The sequence below is a fragment of the Lampetra planeri genome, chromosome 5, assembly GCF_965212315.1.
Source record: "Lampetra planeri chromosome 5, kcLamPlan1.2.h2, whole genome shotgun sequence".
Lineage (NCBI taxonomy): Eukaryota > Metazoa > Chordata > Hyperoartia > Petromyzontiformes > Petromyzontidae > Lampetra > Lampetra planeri.
Window position 1 is genome coordinate 17,033,939 of NC_136111.1, and position 11,468 is coordinate 17,045,406.

General features: G+C 49.1%; 1 protein-coding gene across 1 annotated transcript in view; it reads right to left on the reverse strand.

Annotated features, from left to right (window-relative positions):
- LOC144719033 (diacylglycerol lipase-beta-like) overlaps window positions 1-9,096 on the reverse strand; it is an 18,980-nt gene extending 9,884 nt beyond the window's left edge. The window contains exons 1-4 of the mRNA XM_078594768.1: window positions 8,683-9,096; window positions 6,451-6,602; window positions 2,742-2,916; window positions 770-1,016 (exon numbers count right to left, since the gene is read on the reverse strand). Coding sequence (XP_078450894.1) covers window positions 770-1,016; window positions 2,742-2,916; window positions 6,451-6,602; window positions 8,683-8,777 — 669 coding nt within the window. The 5' untranslated portion in view covers window positions 8,778-9,096. The remainder of the gene's footprint in view (window positions 1-769; window positions 1,017-2,741; window positions 2,917-6,450; window positions 6,603-8,682) is intronic.
- Window positions 9,097-11,468: the final 2,372 nt, after the last annotated feature.

Below are 11,468 nucleotides of genomic sequence, written 5' to 3' on the forward strand. Positions count from 1 at the left end.
TTTGCGAGCACCTATTAAGGCCAGCATGGCGCGTGAGGGTATATTGTGGCCAGCGCCACGCCGGGCTGTATTTGTCTCCCCAGCACTGATGTTTACACACACCGCAGCAGTTACTCGTTTAAGGCTGAGGCGACCTAGAGGATGCCCAGGGCCAATTCAGATATTCGCCGTTGATATTGGCGATGAGCGGAAATCGAACTGGTGTTGCAAAGTTCGTAGCGCAGTGCGCTAACCACTACACTACCACTTTACAGATACAGGTGTACACACATTTGTGGATACACACAGACCCGTACGACAAACATCATTCTCTGTGACAGGGCGGGTGGTATATTGCTGCCCCTAACGTATGGAACAGAGGTCCCTTTGAGGAATTTCAAAGGTAGATCTGTGATATCCGCTTCCTTTCACGCTCCCCGAACACAATGGGTTGCACTGCTCAACGATGCTGATAGCGAGATTGGGATAACATTGTGAGAGTGACAATTGCTTTTAGTAAAAAAATTCACAATTTGAAAGGAAATTTTGTTTTATTTTACCAGGTAAGGCCCACTGAGCTGTTTAGCTCTTTTTTCAGAAGCGATCTGATGACAGGTCACTTCTGTGGCTTATCACATGGAAATGTGTAGCAGAGAAAAATCAGAGGACCCAGAGCAAAATCCATGCAAACTTCAAATATACAGGACCGAAGCCACAACCACCTGTATACCAGGCGAGGGCGTTAACATCTTGCTACCGTGGCGAGATGTTAAGTAACGCGCACACGTACGGCAAAGAATTCACTTAAGATGCGGGCGACGTCGGTGAAGGCAACGTGGCTCGATTCATCGCGGCGCACGCAGCAGCAGAAGAGACGCATGCGGCGCTCCCACACCCCGGTCGCCCTCCCGCTGGGACCCGCCGTGCCTGCTCCATCCACTACGTCCGCACCCTCCACAGGAGCCACCGAGCGCCGAGATCCCAGGGGGTCGAACGTGATGAGAACGGCCACCACGGTCCCCAGCAGGATCACCCAGCTGGGTTGGCAGAGGAGAGTCAACGAGTGTTCAATGTTGATCTTTCAGAAATAAGAGACTTAAATTTAGATGTCTTTCCGACAGACCTGTTCTTCACCTGAGGACGGCTGCTTGCGTTGTGGCCGAAACGTCGTGAGAATTATTTTATCATGTTTTGTTTTTATTATTTTATTATTTCCCTTCTACGTGACTTTACCGAAAGAACCAAGAAAATAAGAGACTTGTTTGTATTAAGATCGCTCTCTGTGTATGGTTGAACGGTGTGTTAAATCCATTGGTTGCATGCAAGATACTTAAGAATCTGGACAACAACATTAGCAGCTGTCATTATGTATAACGAATCGATCATAACCTAGCCAAAACAAAATATTACAATGACGGATACCCGACAGAACCGCATCATGGGAGCTCATCCGTGGATATCTCGCATACGGTTCATGTACTGTTTCACTACATCATGATGGAGGAGGAATTATTAAAGCTCACGTAGAATCGCGTGGGTGCGAATCAATGTTTTCGATTTAGTATGTGTTGTGTGTGAACCCTGCAAACACAAGAAGGTGCGACATTCACCACAGCCTTAACAAAATTATTGATCGTTAAATGTAATTGTGACCGTTTCGCAAGAGTTAATTGTATTCTCTCGTTATTTATGTTGTAGTTCTGGAAGGTTTGTCATTAACATTCATATTTCATTTGTCTAGAGCAGGGGTTGGCAACCCACGGCTCCGGAGCCGCATGCGGCTCTAAGAACTGCTCCGTGAAGTTATTTATTAAGGACCCACCGTCTCGTATTCACCACACAGTGCATTGTGGCTCTTGAAATATTGACGTTTTGTTACTGAATTAGAAAAAAATGGCTCTTGTTATTTTAGTTGCCGACCCCTGGTCTCGGATATGATTGATTTGTTGTACACAACGACAGAATCTCTACATTATTCAATAACTGCAAAACTTTACATTTGTCGTGAGCTTTCAGCACTGTTTTATCACGACACCTCCGAGTGGTTACTCGGAATTTCATCCGTTCGACTCATGTCAAGTTAGATTCCTATCTGTGGTGCCAAGTTCTTTAAGAGAACATTTCTACTCAAACAACCATTAACTTAATCACTTGTGACTTTCCTAATTAGTATTGTTGTGATTAGTATGAAAAGACAATATTATTGCAAGAATTCGTATTTAATCCTTAACACTCATTTTTTTAATCCATCACATTGTGTGTGTGTGTGCACGCTTAGTCGTGAAAATTAATGTTTGTGCACCAATGATTGTGTGTAAAATTGCGATCCCTAATCGTGATTATTCATTAAATCCCCAAGTGTGCTCATGTCCATGTCATGTTCTCTCGGATGCTCATGCTCGTGTGGTGGACTCATGCTCACGTGTGCCATGTGTGTGCATGTGCACGTGTGGGGATCGCTGGCGTAGCGGTGAGTGCGCTTCACTACGAACTCGGTAAGCCGAGTCACGATTCCCGTTCACGGCCGACAACAGTGACGATTATCTCAACCATTCCTGGGCCTCCCCTAGCTCGACTCAGCCTCAAATGAGTATCTAGTGAAATGTATCAACATCACCACTGGGGAGACAATGACGGATGGGTATGGTGCTGACCAACCACGCTCTCGTGTGCCGTTCCAGCTACTCGCTCAGAGCACTTGCCCCAACAGTATGTTAAAGGCTATACGGGGGATCTTTGTCTTGTGTGTGTGTGTGTCATACTTGGTGACGACGGTGCCCAGCACAGCGTGCACGACGGGGCGTTCGCAGCCCGGGCTGCCGTCCCACACCCAGTACGTTCCCAGCGCCACCCACACCAGCTCGGGCACGTACAAGAACGCGCGCACGTACACCAGCGCCGGCATGTGGCACCGTGGGCCGGGCCGGCTGATGGTGCCTGTGCCGCGGGTGACACCACCACCACCACCACGTGCATTCATCGGTTTATTTGTGCAGTCGCTTCGGTTGATAACGCGGCAGATCTTTACTCGTGTATTCGCTCGGCGTGTCGCGACACCGCTTAACCAGGACGCTCGTTACATTGACTGATCTGTCTCAAGCAGTCGAAGCCCATTGAGATTCATGAACTATTGATTGAATTACAATGACCAGGCTATTTAGCATTTAGATTCGATGTGTGTATTTGTGTTACTTTATTTAACCAGGGTGAGGGTCCATTTATGTTTATTATCTGTTGACAGATCCACTTTAGCCAGGTGAAAGGCCAATTGGGTTCAATTTCTGTTGAAGCATCATCAGGAGAGGGTGCGTCTGTGGCTCAGTCATTGGCCATTAAATTGTTGAGGTGAGAGCCCATTTAAATCATACCGATGTTCTTTAAGCATGTGAGAGACCTTTTAAATAGTACTTGTCCTTTATTCAACCAATGAATCCCACAGAAATGCATTATCGATGTATGCCTCAAGATTAACCAACCATATGGTTAATGATTAACTTTCAATTTTTTAACGACATGAAGGCCCATTGCAATGTACTCCACCGATTTGAACTCTTTAATTTAATATCCTTTACTTAACCAGGTCCCAGACCACCGAGTACTCTTCCCGCCACCCATTCCTTCCGGCTGTTAATAATTCTCATCACGTGGGCTTTTATATCGTGTTGGCAATATTCGGTCGTCCAGGGCCAACGGCAGGCGAATTTGGCTTTTTTTCGCACATGCCAACCCTCCCAGGGGAGCGACAGCCCCCATCCGTCCCGCTCAACGATCGGCCCTGCCCTGACTCGTTGAACACGACATCCAAGGGCGGTGGTCGTGCCGTCTCTCCGGCGTCAGTGCGGGCGGGTCCACGTGCCACCTGTCACTGACCTAATATACCAAGTGGGAAATAACCACGACCCCCCTCCGCTCCTCCCCCCGTTCATGACGCTCACTTGCGAAACTCAGGGCTTTACCGTTGCTTACGACAAACGCCACCGGGCCAGGCTAAATTCATGCAACACCGAGCATAGTGGCAACACACACCCCTGTGATCCGACGCTTGAGAGGTGGTGGTTGGTAGACCACTCAGATTATCATAATCCTGTGTGTGAGGCTTTCCCAAAATTCTGGGCTACACCCTTGCCCAGAAATGACAGTAGAGTGAGTAGGTTGCCTCACTTGAAATCTGGATGAGTTAAGAATCAAGGATTATTTCGACATTGATTTTGCAACGCACGTGTGATACAGCAATGGGAAGCCTCAATGGTAGGTTGTGGGGAGGCGAGTTATAAAGAACATGAAGGAAACTACAATATGAAATTAAAATCCTGTGCAATTGCATATAAAACATGAATAATCATATAACAATTACCATATTCATTGAAATTACAAGGACCGATGATATGACAATTATTTAAACAGTTCTTAAAATCCCATGTTACAATTACAGCCATAAAAGAATTCGCATAAAATTCTACAATTAATGGATACAGCCATGACGCAGCAGTTGGCGCAATGGCGCTGTGAACGCGGCGGCCTGAGTTTAAGTGCTGGCCAGGGCCTGCATCAGTGGCGATTGACGTAAACCGGTCCTGGTCTCCCAATGGCCAAACAGCACCCATTTACTGACACGTGTTGAGAGGCCTTCATCCAGCAGTGGATTGTCAATCATCTTCACTGACCTGCTTCCGATCCTCCCTTAAAACCCATCTCTTCTCCTTAGCCCATCTTACTCCTGCTACTCCTCCCTGCCCCAACCCCCAGCAGTGACCAGGCCTACCCCAATCCCTCCTTAACCACCCCTGTCTATCCTCCTGTCACCACAACTACACTACCACTTTTAATAACAATCCCACTATTTATCTCAACCACTCTCATCTTACGGACAATTTTATAATTGTCGTAAAGCACCTCGCAATAAAGACGCTGATAGAAAAATCTTCATAAGATAATAAGGGACTAATTCATATTTTAAGAGATAACAAACTGCATCAGCCTGCGATGTCAGCCAGCTGCATTTGGATACGACACAAACCCCGACTGTATTGTGCACCTATCGCTTGCCAGCCACCACTTCAGGTGCGGCTGGCGGATGCGAGTGACTGAGACACGTTGCGACAGACGGGAAGGCCGCTCCCTTACAGGTGGTGGGCGCGGATTGGGCAATGAGTTATTCTTGGTGCTTGACAGTTTTCGCAGCAGTCGTTTGGGTTTCATGACTGAGTGGAGTTTGTACTAAGTGGAGCGTTTGGAAGACGCACATCTAAATGTCATGGCATATTAGCCGTGGCCCAAAATCGCTATTAATGAACATTATCCTCAATGGAATTAATGGAAACTAATATGGCTAAAATGTAATGATTTTTTGTATTTGATGACAAATTGCTACACTCAAAATACAGGACTCAAATCACAATAATTGCTAATGATTTTTTACAATTAATATGCTTACACCACTATGCTTTAGAGTCATAATATACTGTAGGTGGTATATGCACCATAATGGCCAACCAGTTGATTTCCGAGTTGAGTCATGAATTTGGATTGTGGAAATTTCCATAAAAAAACGAATATTCCAAATTATGATTCGAATATTCTTGGTTCTTTCGGTAAAGTAAAATAGACAGAAGAAAATAATAATAAAATTAATTACAATTAAAAATAAAAGCAAAAAAAACACGAAGTTTCTTTCGCAACACAAGCGGTCTTCATCAGGCGGAGAGAAAAGGGGGGGGGGGGGGGGGCAAACCTCCAAATGCAACTGCTTATAAGGGTTTAAAGCTTTCGTGACTGCAGGGATTCATCTTCTTGGTTCTTTCGGTAAAGTCACGTGACTTTACCGAAAGAACCAAGAAGATGCTTATAAGGGCTTTCAGAGTGAGCAAAGCTGTGCGGCGTAAACGGCATGGGCGGGGCAGCCAGCGCCAATGTAGGAACAAAGCACCACGAGTCCAAGTAGTACAAGTAAAGCAAGTGTGTTAGACAATGGGGGGAGGGAGAGGGGGGTAGAGATAGAGGTGGAGCTGAAGGTGAGCGCGCAGTCCAAGTGTGTAGACAGTGGGGGAGGAAGAGGGTCGAGATAGGGGGGAGAGAGGGGGGGTAGAGATAGGGGGAGAGAGGGAGTTGAGATGGGGGGGGGGGGGCATTGCACCTCGCTACACCCATCCACACTGCTGACGGTAGAGGTTGACAAGAAAACACAAATCAAGTCAATGATTCGAATATATTACTTTTTTCATCACATTTTTACCATCTCATTTGTATTTTTCTCATGTTTACAATTATGCTCACTCTATTAGCATATACGTCAACGTAACAAAGCACATGCAAATAATATTTCCATTTCTCTTGCAAATTCTTTTCCCAAATCACAACATATTCTCGCACGTGACTCGTTTCGTATGTGCGTGCGTGCGCGCATCGTGAACACAACAATCGCTCTTTTCATCTGTGAATCAACGAGCCGAGCCGTGGAGCCGTGCCGCTCACCCTGCATGCTCAGTGCCACGATGGAGGCCAGGGTGGCGAGGGTGGCGCACAGCAGCGCCAGCACACCGATGAGGTAGATGCGCAGCAGGGGCCCGCCGGGGCACTCGAGATTCCCGCTGTGCGCCGACAGCAGGGCGGCCGCCACCGAGAGCCTGCGCGGGCGACATCAACATCGCCACCGGTCACTACCGCAGTTGTTCTTCACCAATAAGACATCATCAGTGTGAGAGCCGCCACACTGCCCTGCAAGGGCTGTTATCTCATTTGTGTACTGTCGGGGGCCGCACGAAAGGCTACCAGGGGCCGCCCCAGCGGCCCGCGTGCCTTGCAATGAAGGACAATGCACTACCGTCATCACCATCGCGACCACCGTTATTATGGATACTGTCACGACCCACCATGTACCATCACCCAGATACAAGTGCAGCCACCACCGCCAACTCGTTTCGGGCAACATCACCATCACTGCCATCGATTGCTACCACCATGATCATTGGCAATGTGATTACTACAATCATCACGCCAATCAGGGAGAAGGCTGTCACTTGCCAAGCCAGCGCAGGATGAGACATCACCATCGCACACAATCACGATCACCACTGTGGACGTCACAGACACTATCATCACTCCCATCACAACCACAACAGTCGTCATGGCTGCAGTCACTCGTTTTTTGAGACAATGCCGACTTGCGTCGATCAATACACGATTTGACATTCTCCTGCTTGGTTAATGATTAGCTTGTCAAACAGACAATCGAATTAACCACCGGACCAATGTTTATGGATTTATTCTGACCCCATCGTGACCCCGCCGTCAGACCGTGTAACCGCTTTAGACCACTGTGGCCAGTTGTGTACAACCACTTTAGGGGAGTTAAGTTCGTTTATGCAACTGACCACAGTGCTTTTTGCCAATCCACTGCTCAATGCGGGGCCTCCACACGCCGTGCGCGGCTTCTGGGAATTTTGGTGCCCATACTTCACCACCATGAAAATGCTGACCTTTTATTTATATAGCGCTTTTAGGGGCCGTCTATAAATGACGTCACGCACCTAGGAGGGGGGGGTGTCAGACATTTGTGACGATGTGTGACAGGGGGGGGGGGGGGTTGAGAAATGTGACGTCATATCAAAATGTGCGCAACTTTAAATAAATATAGACAACACGTTCTACTTAATTAAATAGACTTTTTAATGAATGTTTTCTCCTACAACATCGCGCCACATTAAATACGCACTACAATGACAATAGTTTAAAGTCATTTAAAGCATGTTTTATTTTTTGTGGGGGGGGGAGCAGAGCTTTGTGACGTCATATTTGAGGGGAGGGTCTGACTGTTTGTGACGCCGTGTGACTAGGTGGTGGGGGGGGGGGTCAAAAATCGTCCAAAATCGCGTAATATTGGTCGCGAAAGCCGACATGTTAAACATACTTAACCAAGCTGGTAAGTAGCCAGGACGGGTTGTTGAAGGCGGCGCGGGGAGCACACATGCGGGTGCTTAGAAGTACAGTACAACAATTAACTACACACTGCGTTGCAACAACAACAACAACAAGCCCACAGCAGCTGTTATGCTGCTTGGCGGTCACCCATCCAAAACACCGTCCTAGGCTCGCTCCGATTAGCTTACGGGATCGGGGCGCATTCTGGCCCATTGCACTGGTCAACACTTTTTTTGGCATAAGGTATTCCAACGGTTTTAAGGTAATTTTGGGGTGCTGATTCCAAATCTGGCATCAGTTTTTGTCTATCACATCAGGTTTTTGAGATATCAAATATTGCATTTTCAATAAAAACTGCAGAAGAAAAGTATTAAATAAATGTGAATATCTACATAAAATGATATTATAAACACACTATCCTAAAAATACAGCACCATATTTTAACACTAAAGCAGTCACTGATTCGCAACAACTTGCAATCATAAGTGACAGAGTTAATTTCGGGTAATCAATGAAAATGGGGTATGCCGATAGCATAAAAATGAGATGTGATAGAGCAAATCTGAGATCAGATTTGGAATCAGCACCCTGTGAAATTAGTCTAGAACAGCTGCAAAAGTCCAGGCCAGAAAAAAATGTTTTTTTTTTACCAGTGTTGTGGATCGTGAGCAGTAAACCCATAAATCCCTTAGGACCCCAGGGTGGGTGAGGGGGACACAGAAGAACCCCTCAGATCCCACCGCCTCCGTTCCCCTCTCCCTCCCCCGCCCAGTGACCCCGGCTCACCACGCGGCACGAAGCACGAACTCCACAGCTGTCGGCGGTCCCAGGTCATCGCTCGCAATCCCCCAACGACGCCCGAATACCACGAGGCCCGGCATCTTCCGAAGGGCGCGAAGAACACGGAGCAGAACCGCGATTTAACCCCAAACGCGAAGGGCCAAAGGGGTTGCGCGCCTCGGGTACTCGACACCCAGAAACTCTGGGTTCAACACGGCACGGACCCCCGTGGGAGCAGCTACACGTGCCCCTTACGCCGCCTCCACCTCCTCCTCCGCCTCCCCCACCCGGCCACTCCTTCTTCTCCGTCTCCTCTGCAACCTCCTCGGGCGGCCGCGACCCCCTCTGCCCGGAGTCGAACCCGGCGGGACGGGCAAATCGGCGTCTGAACGCCCCGGCAACTCGCGAACTGACAGACATCGCGTCACTTCCGGTGTGCGGTGAGGAGGAGGAGCTAACTGATGATGATGACGTCGCCCCCGAAGGCGTGGTTTGACTCGCCCCCTGTGATTGGATGATTCGTTCATAAAGCCATGCGGCCCTCCCCCCCACCAGCACAATCCCTCTCCCATATCTACCCCCCCCCCTAGAACTACCCCCCACAACTACCCCCCACAGCTACTCACCCCCACCCCCCACAATCCCCCCCACAACTACCCCCCCCCCACAACTACCCCCCCCCCACAACAACCCCCCCCATAACTACCCCCTCCCACAACAACCCCCCCACAACTACCCCCCACAGTTTCTCACCCCCACCCCCCACTACCCCCCCCCACAACTACCCCCCCCACAACTACCCCCCCCCCCCCATAACTACCCCTCCCCTCAACCACCCCCTCCCCATAACTACCCCCTCCCACAACAACCCCTCCACAACTACCCCCCATAGCTACTCACACCCACCCCCCACAACCCCCCCCTACAACTACCCCCCCCCCCACAACAACCCCCCCCACAACTACCCCCCATAGCTACTCACCCCCACCCCCCACTACCACCCCCCCCCACAACAACCTCCCCACAACTACCCCCCATAGCTACTCACCCCCCACAACCCCCCCCCCACAACAACCCCCCCCCCCCACAACTACCCCCACCCCAAAACTACCCCCCCCCCAAAACTCCCCCACAGCTACCCACCTACTACCCACCCCCCACAACCCCCCCCCCTACAACTACCCCCCCCCCCCCCCACAACAACCCCCCCACAACTACCCCTCCCCACAACTACCCCCCCCACAACAACCTCCCCACAACTACCCCCCCCCCCCCCACAACAATCCCCCCCCACAACAACCTCCCCACAACTACCCCCATAACTACTCACCCCCACCCCCCACTACCACCCCCCCCCCCACAACAACCTCCCAACAACCTCCCCACAACTACCCCCCATAGCTACTCACCCCCACCCCCCACAACCCCCCCCCTACAACTACCCCCCCCCCCACAACAACCCCCCCACAACTACCCCTCCCCACAACTACCCCCCCCCACAACAACCTCCCCACAACTACCCCCCATAGCTACTCACCCCCCACAACCCCCCCACCCCACAACAACCCCCCCCCACAACTACCCCCACCCCAAAACTACCCCCCCCCAAAACTCCCCCACAGCTACCCACCTACTACCCACCCCCCACAACCCCCGCGCACAACTACCCCCCCCCCACAACTACCCCCCCACATCCACCCCTCCCCCCGACAACTACCCCCCCCCCACCACCACCATGTGGGGGACATGGCCTCTCACCCAGATCGATCTTTTGTGTTGTCTGATGGTTCGACAGGTGGCGCTGTAATGCGATGCAAATCGTACACCCGACGGCATCACCCATCGGAGATTTTGCCCCACATGTGGAACATATGCTCTTAATCGCTGTGTCGATTCATTCGATTATCTTGCTGCTATAAAATGTCCAAATGATAAGCCACCTCGTTGAGCTATCATTTGTGGCCAGATTGCTTTTTGAAAAAGAAGTCAATACCTCAGTGGGCTTTGGATGGGATTGGTCGAGTTTTATTTGTACGTGTTTGAGTGATTTGTTTACCTTTCTTGTACTTTGCACTCCTATCGTGGTTTTGTATTGTTAGTGGTTGTAATGTTCTTATCCGCCCCTACTGGAACATCCGTGACAAAAAGCTTTATAGCTCATCGGATTCCTCCAGGATATATAATAAATCTGTTTCTGATGTGACACGCGCCCCTTCATTTAATTGGCTTGTATCATTAAGGTCGATGATTCCGTCAAAGTCCGCGTTTATTGTGGCCCAGCGCAACTATGAGGGAGGGGGGGGTTATATGGCAGCGTTATGCGACGCATGGGGCCCTGTCGGCCACAAGGGGGCCCCAAATCGACAGATAAACAAGTAGAGACATTTAACACCGCAGGCTTTCGCGACCAATATTATCCAGAATATAGTTGTTGTTTTTTAACTGTGAGCAGCCAATAACAGGTATTGCGATTTTTGTACCCAAAAACGGCAGAATGTGATACTTAATATGCATCCATAATGCACGTGCATAATATGCATGTGTGATGTACATACTCTTAGTTCTTTAGGTAAAGTCACGTAGGTAAAAAAAATTAAAATGTATTAATTTATTTTTATTAATTTTAATTTCATTTTATATCTACGTGACTTTACCGAAAGAACTAAGAGTTTGAATCCTTGCAGTCACGAAAGCTTCAAATATAGAATGTGATGTACATACATTATGTATGTTCATTAACTGTGAATAACCCAACCAATAATAGATTTATATGCATACATTAACCGCCACCG